Consider the following 16,474-nt stretch of genomic DNA (forward strand, 5'->3'; position numbering starts at 1 on the left):
ATTTATGACGATCTGTGACAAACTAAATTTCACGCGGGTGAAGCCGCAGGCAAAAGCTAGTAAAGTTTCGGGAACTGTCTCCGCCAGTTATAACTGGGTTTTTTTTAACAAAACTAACGCTGAGTAACATTGAGACTGCGTTGTTTATGTAATAAAGCTCGCCCGTTCTGTCACAGAAAGCCTTTATCGCTCCCATAGCCACCGTTAAACCTGACTTTGAAACCCCATTTCTCTCTTTAATGAAGGGATTAATTCTGAATAAATTTAAACACGTACTAATACATTTATTGATAGGATTTATCCTGCCAAGTTTCAAATAAAATGGCCTAACTACAAATTTTGCACTCCCATTTCACCCCCTAAGGATGATTTTTTGAAAATATTATCTGCGACTTGCGTCTCTATCTAAACTTATGTAAGTTCACTTAAACTAAATGGGCTGTTTGTTTCACACAGGCTGTGCTATCACTCTGTGTATGGAATGTAAAGATGCGTGGCCCATTGGCTTTTATTGTAAAGGAAAAAATAACCCGTATTTCGGCACTGAGATAAAATGGTACTCTCTCGTAGAACCTAGAGTAATTCAGTCCAATGTAGGGCGAAGTTTTAAATTGCCTGTGAATGCTACAGCGAACTCTATAACATTAAAAAATAAGATGTTTCAGTTATATATAAACATTCATTAGATATTGGTCTTCTTTTTCTACTTTTATTTTAGCAACGACTTGGTTTTGAGAACCATGATTTCGCCAATGTCACGTAAACAGCTTTGACAAAGTTACTTATCAGGGTTTTCTGGAATATTCAAGAACCTCAGATTTATTTATACGCGATATATTCGGTTAATGGATAACCGTATAATTACTCAGATTTAAGACAGTAATACCACAGTTAATACCACCAATTGCATTGTCCACAGTTGCACGCAAACAGAAGGGCGATTTACACCGCACGTACAATCGCGCATTATCGCGTTTGATACGGATAATCCCTCATTAGTATTCGGTTTGAGGTCGCGGCGTGTGCAGCGACCGCGGGACGCTGAATCTTTCACGTGTTTACATGAAGGCTTATTAATTTGGATGAGAGCGAACTAAAATTAGAGTACAACTAAAACTTATTTAACCAAAATGGGATATTAATAATTTTAAGCCTAGGCGCAGACCACCGACTTTTAGTTGGCTGATAGTTGGGCCCGATTCTAATTTGTATGAAGAATCGGCCGATACCAAATCGGTGTAATGTGCACACTTTCATACATCTCTAGGTATATTGATCAAGAGCCCGATCCAACTATCGGCCAACTAAAAATTGGTGGTCTGCGCCTAGGTTAATTATTGCACTCTTTAAAAAAAACATTTCTTATCCGAAAAGGGGTGATTCTGGCGCTCAAATACAATATTTTTTTGTATAGGGCCAAGTTGCAATCTCAAAAAATAATTCATTCCCTCCCCCACAACTTGTACAGCTGATATGTCAATTAGTACATGGAAAACTCTTCTTTATTTGAGTTGTGGATATTACTTTTTTTCACTTACAAGACAAAATCCAAGTTTTTAACTTTCTCTATAGGTTCTATACTCTCTTACTGGCCGTTTCCAACGGCGGGAACCGTTTAACATAATAAGTATGATAAAGCCAACAAAACATACGAGAACTGGCGTTTTTACCGCATAAAATATTTCATAGCTATATAAAAAAGAGTGCGTCCCTTATGAGGCAGTTTCCGCGATATATTAGTTGCCCGCATATAATACCGAACATCAAATGAATGTTGCCATCACTAAAATATACTGCAAACGGGCTGTGGGAAACAAAATTTATTGTGAACATCTTTTAAACGAAAATTAGGGTTGGGGTTTGGTTGGAATCTATTAGGCTGGACTCATACTTTTGAGTAAAAAAGAAGCTCGACTTGGCGGGGGCACTACCGTGTCCCCGGATTAGAGGACACATAATACCGTGATAGCTAACCACCCAGTTATAAAGTGGATTTACTCATCATCATCATATTTAGTCAACTTCACCAAAGCCACGGTAAAAAGGTACCTATCAAAGTTAAGCGGTAAGTATCAAGTGGCGCCCCTAGCAGAAACAGTGTCGTGAACAGAAGTTAACGCTTACAAATATTTTCACTAGATGGCGTTGTGCTGTTTTAGCTCGCGATATCATTTGCTTTTTTCCGAAACTTGATAGCAAAATTACGAGACAGCACGCCACATACATCTCAATTAATAGATAGGTTATAAAGTAATAATTTTTGAAAGGTGGTTTACTATACTTTTAGCTAGACCACTTGAATTTAAGTTTTAAGAATAAAATGTGGATGTGTGTTACTCTTTGAACTCTTTCCCTCAAAAACTACTGAGCGTACGTTATTTTGACTAAACTTAAGATATAATATGACTTAATAATAATTTATAACGATCTGTGACAAACTATTAACTATTTCACGCGGGCAAAAGATGGTGCTTAATGAAGAAGGCCGAGAGATTTGCCAATTTTGCCATGGCTTTCTAAATCAATTATCTCAGATTTATCTGTCTCATTTTTTGATTTAATTACTTCGATCTTTGATCCTTTGCTATAGGTATATGAAACAAATGCATAATTATCAAAATTGCCATAATAGCATTCACAAAATCTCAAAGTCCAGTAGAAGTACTGTATTTCACAAAGAATATCATCCTTATAAATGTAAATAGGTCCCTAACCAAAGTATTTTAAGCTTAGTGCACATTGCATTACAGAAAAGCCCTAGCGTGGCGTCTAGACTTAACTGCTAAGGCAGAGTGCAGGAACTCTGAATTTCTTGAAAGCCACTGTCATAACATATCATTATGGCGCACGCGTATTCGTTATGCAACACAGTACGGGATGAAAAGACAGCACATTTCAAAAAAGTTCAGGGTTAATTAAAGAATTAAAGATTTGGACCTTGATTGAACTATTACCTTCCTCCAAATATCGACTAAACCTATACTTACGAGCAAAAGTATGGAATCACCCCTCTGTGTTCCGAGCGGTCTTAAGAACTGAATGACTAATGTATTGTATGTATCTATGGTATCAATTTAAAGTTTATAATATCACCTTTAAAATGGTACCATTTTTATTGATCGTCTATTAGTCATTTAGTTCTTATAATCGCTCGGAATAAATAGGGTGATTCCATATTTTTGCTCGCGAGTGTATTATCTAACCTTTTTCTTTTTAAGAAGTACCTATGTATTTTTTTTAGATTCGTTACGTCAACTGGATTATTATACCTACTTAGGTGTCACTTACTAATAAGGACTCTACATGGCGGCTTCATTTCACATGTCGACGTCTTGTACCTTTGAACGATGACAACTGTTGTCAGTTAAGTAAAATTTTATTTTAGTTGGAAAAGACAAAAAGTAGGTGGTAAATGGGTTAACGTGCGGGGGCTGAAAATTCATGTAGTGACGTCATTCGCGAATATTGGAATTTAAAAAGTCCGTAAACTTCTCGAGGCTCTATCTTCTGTAATACTTGATGGATTGAGGTTAAATAAAAACTGGTGTAATGTATGTGATCTAAACTTTAAATTAAGTCATAATTTAACTTAATATTCCAACCTATGCGTGTTCTCCTAAACTCAGTTATATTTATAGCTGTTAAACTAAGTTACAATAACCTTTAGATATGTCTTTTTAGACACCACACCAACTATGATTCTACATCTTATACCGCTTAGTGCCGACATAATATACCCCGGGACAAGAAAAGAACTTACCTATCATTTAAGCCGCCTATTAAACAACGAAAAACTTGACACAAGTCACAATAGAGCAATAGAAGCTGTTTTAGTTGGACTATGGCTATACATATGCAACACGCCACGAGCTCCCCCAAAGAATTGCATCTGAACTGATTCCTATTTACAACTTGGAGCTAGGTGGGAATTTTCAGATGGTCATTGTAACTTGTATAAAATATCCATAACTTCTTACTTTTCATTGTACACAAGCATTTTGTTCAGTAAAACCGCATAAGAACACACAAAGAGATAGCTACGTAATTTTTAGTAGATATTTGTGTATTTTAGTTCCTGTAAAAATCATAATTACATGAACTCGGTTAAACAAACAGTGTAACAGCAGTCTTCATAATTAGCGATCAGTTTAAGTCAACTCTGAGAGATGACAGACTTGAAGGAATAAGGGAAAAATCAGGAAAAATGTTAGGTACCTAATTAAAAGTACTAGGTAAGTGATACTTACGGTAAAGTCAATAATTAAACTTAATTACTTTTTCAAATTATCTAGGTATGTTATCATGTTATATTTGTCTTGTGTGTTTTTGGTCATTACATCCCACACTATACACCTAGATTTTTTTTTCTGAAACTAGGTAGGTAATTGTATATTTTTAAAGTACAATACCGTTGGCTCACAATGCATTACGTTTGCCCGTGATGAAATTTTATTTTTTCATTATTCCCTTCCTGTGTACTTTTGTTTGTTATGATTTTTTTAATTAAAGTTGTTAACACTAGTTATTGCCCAGAGTCGTGCTTGCGTAAAAAAGCCATGAAGTAAAGGCACAAATTACCTAGCAGTTACTGTAGAGTCATGGACTCATGGTACAATGAGTTAGAGTAGCGAAAACTCATTTTCAATCGAATTATCTTGAATCACAAAAATATTATGGGTAAGATCATTGTGGATGCCCAAAAAATCTTGACTCTTTTCATTAGTAAATAAATTAACATTTGGCAGCAAATTACGTAGTATTAAAGTAAATAAAGTTGTGTGCAAACATGAAAAAATATCACGATGTGTTAATTTACATGCAAGAAAAATGTAAGACATTTCAGATTCCAAGAAACATTTTTAATCTTCCCCCAGTTTTGTATTCGAAGTAAGTAATGTGAGAGTTCTGCACCAAAAGCATTACATTCTGAATTCTAGATAAAGAATAGTCTTGAATATTCTCGAAAATTATACAACTGCGGCGCATCTAGATTTCATTAAAGCTTCATTGCGACTGTGAATGCCCTGTTTTTATAATCCTTTTGGTGTTTTCTAAAGTTTTTGTAGCATTACTTTGTATTTACATAATCAAAGGAAAGTGCCATTTAGATGTTAATGCTTATTTATTAACCTCAAAGCCTTTTTCAAAACCCAAACTGCTAGCTGAATACGAAAATCCGTTTTGTGTTATTTTCTTGTGTAAATAAATGTCAGAAATAAAAAATGCCTACGTTATAGTGTAATTGATATACATAAACGCAACACTTGTGCCATTTTCAATACGAATTTTAACAATACAAACGAATTCCGATACTTAAAATTGAACACCTACGTTAAAACTATCCGCAATCAGTTACCTACTTGCATAACAAACAGTTGATGTATATTCATCAGGCGAAACAGATATAGAACGCCATTCAATATTTCAATTTGTTCCCTTTTTTAGCACGCCACAATGAATAAAATTTTCATGTAACAAACGAACCGTTAATGTTTATTTATTTTCGCAGCCCAGGCAAATGGCTACGAATTATTCATTTTTAGTTGATGCAGAATAATTTCGTTAAGTCGGAAATGATATTACGGATCATTATTAAACATTTAATTCCAGAATAAGTAATCTGTAATTATCCCAATGGTAGATGGATGAATAATAAATTATTTAATCAACTGATTTCGTACCGAATCAGCATTGCAGCTAATTACAACGTAATCGTACCTACGGTTTGGATATGAATTAGTGTTTAGATAAGTAGCTGTCAAAACCTAAAATTCGTACAGTTGATAGCATATCCAAGTAGGTAAATTTATTATACCTATAGCTTGATGTGCTGTCGTCTGTACTTACATTTACTATCTAGCAGCCCATCCTAACTTCGCGAAGGTTGAAGCGTCTACGTATTAGAAATGCAATAAGTAGTTTTTCGATGCTGAAATAAAATAAATCAAAGGGGCTCGGGCCGTCGACCCATCTAAAATGGACATAAAACTCAAAAATCTAATCAAGCCAGACGTCAGCTGTTATCCAGCGTAAATCAAGACTTCCATTCCGTAGATATATCACGAAACGTCTCCAAACCTAATATCACGATCGTCTTATAACTACGCACAGAAATATTCCTTATGGCTGTCCAAAGTTTGGCCCCATTCCAAAATGACGGCGGCTATTTTGAGTCCTCCCGCGTTCAGTTGACGCCTAACCTAATCGATTTTCTGGAATTGAATTTGCACCGGATCCTATGCAACTAGAGACCGGTATATCGAGTACTAGAGACGGAGTTGTTTGATATCGAGTGTATTAGTGAGAGCATCGAGAATCGGAAGCAAAGCATGATCTAAACATCCGTGATTTCGAAATGTGAGTGTGTTGTTCTCGTTACTAACGTTTGTTTTGTGTTTACAGCGATTTGGAGGTTAGTTTGTTTGGGTCTAATTTACACTAAGTAAAGTGTGTATTGATAGGTAATTTTTCATGTTTCGTTATTTAATTAAACCAGTAATTTAGTGTTAAACTCGCAAGACACACATTGATATTTAAAACAATAGCAGAAAAATGATATTTTTAACGTGTGTTTTTATTTTTATCAGTTGTACACAGACATTTGTAATCAGGTCTAAGAAAGTGTATTGTTAATAAAATTTGTTGTGTTAACATTGACTGCGTGTTATCGTCACATAACTATGTTGGAGTCATATCTCTACATTTTCTGTAAATTTAATAACAAACATTTATTATACACTCAGTCCAATTTCTAATTTTTATTTTCAGGCATCCAAAACTGTATACATTTCTATTAATATCAGCATTCATCGCATTGTGTGACTCAAAGCAATGCGACCAAACTCCACCGCAAGCGAAGATACTGGAGCCAAGTGAAAACAAGGGCGTCTTCAAAATGATCATTGAGACCAAGATGGAGAACCTCTCTTACTTGCCGGATCAGACGTATGTAGGTATGATCATAAATAATATTTTTCAGTAACTAGTTTTTTTAAAACAAAACTAACAATAAAGTTACAAAGCTGCAATCTGTTTTATAGGAGTGCCTGTGTGGCCGTAATAGCAAATACATTCACACGTCCTTGCTATAAACTTCTTAACAGGCGCTATCGTGTGAAGTGCAATGGCTATTTACACGGTCCCACTCTATTACGCTAACGCAAATATTATTTTTTTATTCTTTCGTGGTAAAATGTAATATTTTGTAATTTACTAAGTACACTAATAGCCCAGTTCACACGTCATGCCTATATGTATGTGCCCGTAAATGGTATTTACTTATATGGTTGGCTGGCTGTATTCAGAAATTTAATATTATGAAAGTTGATAATCAAACTAACTATAACCTATTTCTATCATTTATGGCACAATACAAATCTATTGTAGGTACAAATATACAACTTAAAATCACTCACGATTTCTCAATTTATGGATGGTACTGATCGGGCGCCTTCTTGACGCGACAGATTTTTTGTTAATGTTTTATGTCCTTTGAACTTTGACACAGAATTCAATGATGCATCATATTGAACCTTCCAGTGACCCTAATGACCACGGTCAACGAGCGTCCATTCCGCTACTTCATGATCACAGCTGAAGACCCGACAGTGGACGATAACAGCTACATGGTCAGCACCAAGCCGCCTGATGTAGGGCATCTGAAGACCTTGGACACGGAGACTGGAAGGAAATCCCGGTACAGCGACCGTTGCTTCAACTCAGTGGAGAATATGGACACCTCGGATAAGTATAGGGTTGATGTGAGTATGAGTTTGCTCTTACACCCGTATTCACAAACGAAGCAGCAAATCGAACGCACAGCGTTGAATAGAGCTCTGCGATTGGTTCGTGTATGTGCCCTCATAGTAAAGTAATGTTTGTTACGGGCGTTATTATAACACATTGTTAGGAAATAACTAAAGGAGGATAGTGTTTACTCAAGAATTCATGCCAGCCAATCAATAAAGGATTTAATCAATGAATTTGAATTGAGTGTTGTGTTAGGTATTTCATAACACAACCAAATAATAATATTGAGTTTAAACCAAACATAACAATATTTGAGGTTTTCATAGATACCTATTCAAGCAGACCTTAATCTAAATAATTCTAATAATACAAAATTGGTTATATGGGTCTTATTTTTATGTAGGTATGTCTGTGCAAATAATTTTCATACAAATTCAAAACCGGAGCATGAGACCGCGGTAACAAAAAATTGATTTCTGTTGTCTCAATTCGCGGGTACTTTAGGGGAAGGTAAAAATTTTACAACCCTCTGTCATAAATCACAGTTTTTTTAGTTCTCAATCATTTGCAGATCCACTGGATATCCCCTAAAAGTTCGGACAATGAGCAGAAGGTCCGGCTTCGGGCAATGGTGGCTGAGAACGAGGAGGTCTGGTACATGGATGACCCGGACCTGATCATCCTGCTGCAGAAAGACAACCGCGCACCCATCGACAGTCCGCCGACTACACCATTGATATCCTGTGGGTTATGCAGTGAGGCTCGCTACGAGGTAAGTAGCCGATACAATGGTAGCACTAATTTTGACAATCGAGATCGTCACGTTTCGACCCAGCCTTCGGGGTATCGAATTTTGTCGATTCGAAAATATGTCAAAGATTCGAAGATGAAAGTTTTTTTCGAACAAGTTTTCTTTCAGAGACTTCAGAAATATCCTAAGCCTAACTAAACTATAAGAAATCCAAGCAAGATATCCCTGGATTAAGAAAACAAAATTTCTACCCAAGGAGGCGTTCACGAAAACGCAGAAAAATAGGACTTTAGTAGTTTAGTGATGGATTGGATTTTATACGTACTTCCATAATACCTTTTGTTTCTTTGACAGCTGAACTCATTGTTCACTGTAGAAAAAGAGATTTTCTATTCACAAATCTCCAACCAGGTTGCATAAACACCCCACGCCGGGCGGCGAGCGCTGTATTAGTTTTGGAACTAAAACAAATAAGGCTTCATGAATTTTTTATACCTCTATCAACTGGGTTATAAAGGCTAAAGCTGCTGATGAAAACCCTTTGTTCGTAGAAGCGATAAATTAATTAAGTTATTTTAATCTAATTAAAATATTAAGGGTTGAACAACCGCATATGAACTTTGCCTTAATTCCATAGAATTTTAAAGCATGAAACGTCTGGAATTTCAGATAGTCAGACGGATTTTATGACTGCTTCGGAAATAGGATTGTTCAGTTCACTGGAATATTGCAATGGTGGATTATTTGTCGTTTCAATAAGAACTTAATGGTTATTATAGCGTTTATTTAAACTAATAAAATATAATACTTATACGGTTTTTAATCTCTGCTTGATTAGTGCATAGATAACACTTTTACTTTTGAGTGTAGGTAAATTGATTTTATTTATTTGTTACTAGCTTTACGCCCGCGGCTTCGCCCGCGTGGAATTTTGTCTGTCACAGAAAAACTTTATCGCGCACGTCCTTGTTTCAAAAACCGGGATAAAAACTATCCTATGTCCTTTCCCGGGACTCAAACTATCTCTATGCCAAATTTCATCAAAATCGGTTCAGTGGTTTAGGCGTGAAAGCAAGACAGACAGAGTTACTTTCGCATTTATAATATTAGTATAGAAGTATAGATTTTAAAATGGAATAATTATTCCAGATATAGTTTTATATAGTTTAGTGAGATGGCTTCAGTGAATATTCATCATAATATCTTGGCCTATTCCATTGGATTCCGTTTTAGGCGATAGTCAATGTGTATCTTGCCTTTGAAGCGCGCTTGTTTATAATAAACAAAATACCCCAAACTTCCCGTAAAATTCGCGGAAGGCAGCACGGCACCGTTCAATACTTTTTAAAGTCCATGAAATGTTTTACTGTACTTTAGAAATAAAACACATCTCGCTTACGTTCCCGCGGATGTTTTCGGCTCGAATCTGGGCCAGTTGTCAACTTGTCAAAACAAACGCCCGGACCGTTCAGTTTTAGGTGTGGAGAGTCCTGTGTTTGCGTCAATAAATCTAGCTAGCTCTAGGAACGCTAGAAAACTCTATAATTAAGTTTGGCTGACAAACAAGAGGTTTGTGTGGGTGATCGTAGTCGTTACGTACGCGCGGAAATGAGTAAAAGAATTGAACCAAATCATTGATTTAAATTAAACGTTGTAATGTAATTATTTACTATGTGACTGTCTTCGCTGACATTCAGAGTCAATAAAACTCAGATTTGAAAATATTTCGTAATACAAAGCGTATAGCGGCGACTGAAAGGTAAGTGAATTTGACAGTACAAAACACTATGAAGTTAAACACGCCTGCGATGAAACCATAGCAAACATTTACATGTACTAGAAATTACGATTTAGATGACAAAAGAAATTAATTAATTAGTTATTTCATTATAAGTTATGCAATTAAGTATTAGAAACGCTTGATAGACGGATTGAGCCTCAACAGTGACGCATTTAAGATTAAATTAGATAAAGCTTGTAGTTATTATGTAGAAAAGTCCAAAACAACCCTATAACTGCCCGATAATGAAAACCATTTTGCTAAAAGCAAAGCCGAACGCCATAACTCGTATAGGCTACTTTTACACGACATTAATCAGTCCAGGGGGTAAATCCGAAAAATGTTATCCGAATTTTCGAAAGTTGCCATCCCTCTCAAACAATGCTAGATAATATATAGCATGTGCAACGATGACAGAAGGACGTCCACTGTTGAACCTATACCTCCCCCAATGCTATCCACGTTGCTCGGTTGGTAGCGGCCTGCGTCCAGCTCCTTCCTGCTACCTTCACTATTGTATTGCTTACGCCCTAAACGGAAAAGCTTATCGTTTTACTTTTCCAGGTCATCTTCAATGGCAAGTGGTCGCGAGTGTCCCACCCCCAGCACTACCCTAGCAAGCCTGACGATAATGGCTACACACACATGGTGGGTGCGTCCCATGCGAATGACTACGATCTGTGGCAGCAGGGCCAGGAGGCCACTGAGGGTCTGAAGAGGCTGGTGGAAGATGCTGACACTGTTGAATTGGAGAGGGAGATCGTTGAGAAGGTAAGTATTTATGTCATACAAATGGCCGTCTGATAAAAGTAATATGAAGATTGTCGAGTACAAGTTTTTATCGAATGTCGTTTTCATCAGAAAATATCTTTACAAACCAACTCGTCAATATAATAAAATTTTGAGGCTTTAAATAGTTTTATAACAGATTAAAATCCATATCTCTCCCACAAGGGAAACAAAACCCTAGGTCCAAATTGTGGAGCACCCTTTTTGATTGAGGTTTAACTCAATCAACTTACTGTACCTAATACTGTCAATTATTTTCCAGATGTCAGAAAAGTCAGGCACCAGAACGCTAATCCGAGGAAAGAGAAGACACCACCCTGACATGTTCCAGCCTTCTCACTCCCTCTTCAGAGTGGATCGGATCCACCACCGGTTCTCCATGGTGGTGGGGATGAGGCCGTCTCCTGACTGGTTCCTGGGCACCACTCATTTTGAACTGTGCACTACTGGTGGATGGTTGGAGAGTGCTGAGATTCCCATGTACCCATGGGACGCTGGTACTATGGAAGGCGTATCGTATGAGGTTCGTTTCAGTCAATTAACGTCCAGTGCTGGACAAATTGTTTCCCCCAAGGATTTCCTCAAAGACCGGTCCTGCTTGCACTGCCCGCATCCAGGTACTTCCCGTGACCTTCACCAAATCGGTTCACCTAGTGGGGAGGCCTACCCACCCACACTATAGATTTTTGACCCGAAATTAGCTTCAGTAGGTACTTTATGCACTAAAAATTCAAAGTATTTTACCATGTTACAAAGCAATATTATGTACATACTCATACCTACATAGCCAGTGCCGTAACTAGGGCGGTGCCAGCGGTGCCCAGGCACAGGGCCAGTGCCGTATTATCCATAAGGCACTTTAGGCCAGTGCCTAGGGGCCCACTATGAACAGGGGCCCAGCACTCCCGATTAAAAAATGAAAAAAAAAAAAAAGTTAAAGTTTATTTTTATGTAACAAAACTCAAAGCACCTTAAAACTTCGTCTTATTTTGGTTTACACATTCAATCGTCATAATTATTTCGATATTGTGGAACCTAATTCATTCAGAGGCTAAAAAGCCTCACTGCGGAGGTTAGGGAGAGGGGTGACTGAGGGTGTGTTGGCTGTATCATTCGATATAGCCAACGCTTTCAATACCATCCCTCATTCCACCATACTCTAGGCACTTCAACATCACAGAGTGCCTCAGTGTCGTAACTTCGAGCTCTGCTGGCCGATTACTTACGGAATCACGAAGTCCTGTATGGTAACTGAGACAGCCAGCTCTAACGGCGTGGGGCGTAGCCAGCGGGGTTCCGTAGGGTTCGGTGCTCGGTCCACTCTTGTGGAACCTAGGCTTCAAATGTCTCCTCCGGGGCGTCCTTCTCGCGGGCATGAATTTCATATGCTATGCGGATGACACTCTGGTCACTGCCCGGGGAAGACATTTGGGGCCACGGCACGGCTGGCGTCGGCGGGCGGCACATTAGTCGCTCGCAGAATACGACGCCTCGGCCTGAAAGTCGCACTGGAGAAGACTGAGGCCCTCTTCTTTCTGGGCCCTCCCGACGCCCACATTGTGGTTGAAGACGTTAGGATTGACGTCAAAGATGAAATATCTGGGCCTCACGCTTGACGGGAGGTGGCATTTTAGCCCGCACTTCAACGGGCTAGCGCCACGCCTCCTCAAGGCAGCCGGCGCACTGAGTTGGCTCCTCCCGAATTTGGGAAGGCCACAAACGAGGTGTCGTCGACTTTATGCCGGCGTTCTGAATGGCGCTGTATGGCGCCTTAATCTGGGCGGACGCACTCAACAAGAGGGAGAATGCCACCCTTTTGCGCAGGCCCCAGCGGGCCATAGGCCCATAGCGCAGAAAGTCGCAAGGACCTACCGAACGGTAGGGCACGCTGCGGCGTGCGTCTTCACTGGTACTCCACATTGGGAGCTAGAAGCTGGAGTCTTGTCTGTCATCTATCACTGGATGGCAGAGCAGAAGGCGCGTGGAAAGCGCCCGGCCCCGGAACGGCGCGGTGCCGTCAGGCAGGAAGAGCGTGAGATCATGATCGACCGCTGGAAGGAAGACATGACTCGCGCGCAGTTTGGCCGCCGCAATCTGGACGCCATTGTTCCTGTTCTGGACCAAAGGTTGGAACGACCGCACGGGTTCCTCACGTTCCGTCTGGCGCAGGTGCTGACCGGGCATGGCTGCTTCGGTTCGTACCTGCATCGGGCGAGAGGAATCCCTGCTGTGCCACAAATGCGGCGCGGCGGATGACACGGTGCAGCACACCCTCGCGGTCTGCACAAGCTGGGAGGAGCGCCGTGTCCTCACTGCGGTCGTGGGCCGGAATCTTTCGCTTCCGAGCCTGGGCAACGCCATGCTGGGAAGTGAAGGATGCCGGATGGCGGTTGCCTCCTTTTGCGAAGAGGTCATCCTTCAGAAAGAGGCAGGGGAGTGCGAGCGGAAGTACGATCTCTCGCCTCATCGCTCCGCAGGCGGAGAAGGGGGTGGAGAAGGCGGTTGTACGACTCCCTCCAGGTGGCGGCCAGACGGCCGGGGGTGCGGGGGCACCCTTGTCACCTCCGCTTGACGGGAACGGCTTGGCGTTTCGGGCCATTCCCGTCGGCCCCCCACGAGGTGGGCGTGTAGGGTCCGCCGTGTAGGCGAGCTGTCGCCGGTGGTGTCGCAGAAGTCTAAGGCCTCAGCCTCGAACTTAGCGGGCAGCGGGGCGGGAGCGGCGGCGGCTCTGGAGCGGGGCGGGCAACGCAGACCCGTTCTCGAAACAAGCGGGCAGCTCGCGCGGCGCTTTAGCGGCGAAGTGTTGTGTTCGGGGTTGTGTTGTCGAGATATTTGTTTTTATTCGCAAACGAAATGTCTGAACAACGGCGACAATTTTATTTCGATTCAAATTTATTCCTAACGCTCGATTTATTGTGGGCAAAAGAAGGAGTGCGCTGCCCGCTCGTTGCCCGCTCCCTCGCCGCTGCCCGCTCGTTGCCCGCTGCCGCCCCGCTGCCGCGCCGCTGTTTTCGAGAACCGGTCTATTTGATTTTACGCATAAGATCCTGCCGCTCCCGCCCCGCCGCCGCCGCCGCCCCGCTGCCCGCTAAGTTCGAGGCTGAGGCCTAAGGCTACGGCCGGACACTCGCGACACCCCCACTTGGGCGATGACGGAACGCCGCGGAGGTTGTAGTGGGTATACCCCGTCCTTTTGAGTCCCAAACACCACCCTGTCCCCCGGCAGAGTTGACGGTGCGCAAAGCATTTCTTCCGCGACAAAAAAAAGGGGGGCCCGAAACGAGCTGTGCCTAGGGGCCCCGAGATGGTTAATCCGGCCCTGCACAGGGCGCAGACCCTAGAGGGGCGCAGAAATGACCAGACCAAGCATTATACAAGGGCGCAGTTTTGAAAGCTCGCACCGGGCGCATAAAAGGCTAGTTACGGCACTGTACATAGCTACTACTAGGTAGTTAAGTTCAATAGTAAAAATAAGCCTTATTTTTCAGTCCGCAAGATTCGCTACCAATCCAAGGAGCAAAGTACAGCGAGTGGAAGTAGGTTCCTTCAACAAGGAGTCCCCGTTCTACCAGATGAACCTGAACGATCTGAAGCCCTTCGCCATCTTGAAGGTCAGGCGGCTGGACGTCTACCCGCTGCTGGGTGTGGAATGCCCAGAAGAGGGTGAAGGTGAAGGTTCGAATCTTTTAAAGAAGTTTTCACCAAAAATGTAGAACTAAATACAACTAGGCTAGTTCGGAGATATGACGCGTTGAAGTGACGTCATACCGTGCTACATTTTAAATTTTTGGCGTGCTTTATCTCTGTCTGTCAATGATTGAATATAACTGACAGAATTTAATTAAAATTAGGTATTGTTTTCATCCCTTGACGTGTAGACGGACTTACCTAGTAATTAAAAAAAAATAAAGGTAAAAAATATTTTTGTTCCAGAGGGAGAAGGAGAAGAAGAAAACGAAGGTGAAGAAGAGGAATCCGAACAGTTAGTACTTCTAAAAATTTATTATCTTGCTCACAAGTCCCGGGTTTGATTCTCGGTCGGATCATTTTCATCTGGGTGGGCTAGGAAAAGCTGAAGTATGAAAGTGAACTGTCATAAAGTACTTAACTACGCACCTGTAACGCCCCTGGGTCTGCGGGTGTCTATGGGCGACGGTAATCACTTACCATCAGGTGTCCTCTCACATAAAAAAAAAACAAAAAAATAATAATAAAAATCTAGGCACAGGAATCGAACCAGAGGAGGTCACTATTTTCAAGCTCATTCATCATCATCATCTCAGCTATAGGACGTCCACTGCTGAACATAGGCCTCCCCCAAAGCTTTCCATGTTGCCCGGTTGGTAGCGTCCAGCTACTACTATGTCGTCGGTCCACCTTGTGGGTGGACGTCCTACGCTGCGTTTTCAGGTACGCGGCCTCCTCCCAAAACCTTGCTGCCCCATCGGCCGTCAGTTCTGCGTACTATGTGCCCTGCCATTGCCACTTCAGCTTGCTAATCAATTAACCGCATCAAACCACCGGCCATCTTAATAAAAAAACCATGGACGATAAGAATCACCTTAATTTTGCAGAGAAGCTCAAGACGAACCTTCAGTACTAGAGTCCCGCCAGAACCTACGGGGGTGCAATATAGGGGAATTTAGCGACTGGTCCCCGTGCGAAACCCTATACGGGGCGTGTGGCATCGGCATCCAGACTAGAGAGAGAATCGATGAAGTAAGTGCATAGAAATCTGTAAAAAAAATATAATACCTACCTACAACCCTTAAAGATTGATGACGATTTTATCTAAAATTCTAAAACATATTTTTTTCACTCGACTATCTACCTCAAATGGGACTCCACGACGCACACACCCACGAACTTAAGATTTCAAGGTCGCGTAAAGTGTAATAACCACTGTAATTATGAACTGTCTTCCTTCTGTTGTAAAAATACCACGACATTAAAATCATCCAAAATTTTAGTAGATTAGGTTAAAATTAAGTCTAAAATTTTAAAAATTTCTCCTTTGTTTTTTTTTTCACAGGATCAAAATAATCCACGGACTTCGCACAGCAACGATTGTTATGGAGAATTGGCTGCATTACAAAAAAAACATTGCTATGTAGAGTGTTGACATTGTCGTAGAATGAGGATATGACTCCTGCATTTAAACTAGTTTAATTAATTGTCAGTACCTACTTTAAATATCCATAAGTGGACAGCGGAAGCTCTAAATAACTTAAGCATAATAAAGTTTCTTAGAACAAGTTCCTCGCGTTTGTAATGCCAATGTAGACGTGTCAACGATTTATATTTAATCTGGCTGGATAGACTAGACCTGAACAGGAGCGGATCGTGGAGAAATCCTGTTTTCTTGTTTTTGCGCGAAAACATAACTGGTTTGGAAGTTTCGCCGG

General features: G+C 40.8%; 1 protein-coding gene across 1 annotated transcript; it reads left to right on the forward strand.

Annotated features, from left to right (window-relative positions):
• The first annotated feature begins 6,377 nt into the window (after positions 1 to 6,377).
• On the forward strand, positions 6,378 to 16,333 carry LOC114362566 (spondin-2). The gene is made up of 10 exons (XM_028318020.1): positions 6,378 to 6,412; positions 6,769 to 6,953; positions 7,540 to 7,760; positions 8,321 to 8,521; positions 10,845 to 11,051; positions 11,332 to 11,592; positions 14,558 to 14,744; positions 15,003 to 15,051; positions 15,644 to 15,788; positions 16,102 to 16,333. The coding sequence occupies exons 2-10, from the start codon at positions 6,896 to 6,898 to the stop codon at positions 16,189 to 16,191; spliced, it is 1,419 nt and encodes a 472-aa protein (XP_028173821.1). The 5' UTR covers positions 6,378 to 6,412; positions 6,769 to 6,895; the 3' UTR covers positions 16,192 to 16,333.
• The last annotated feature ends 141 nt before the right edge of the window (positions 16,334 to 16,474 follow it).

The sequence above is a fragment of the Ostrinia furnacalis genome, unplaced genomic scaffold, assembly GCF_004193835.3.
Source record: "Ostrinia furnacalis isolate ACB-3 unplaced genomic scaffold, ASM419383v2 OfSCF6620, whole genome shotgun sequence".
Lineage (NCBI taxonomy): Eukaryota > Metazoa > Arthropoda > Insecta > Lepidoptera > Crambidae > Ostrinia > Ostrinia furnacalis.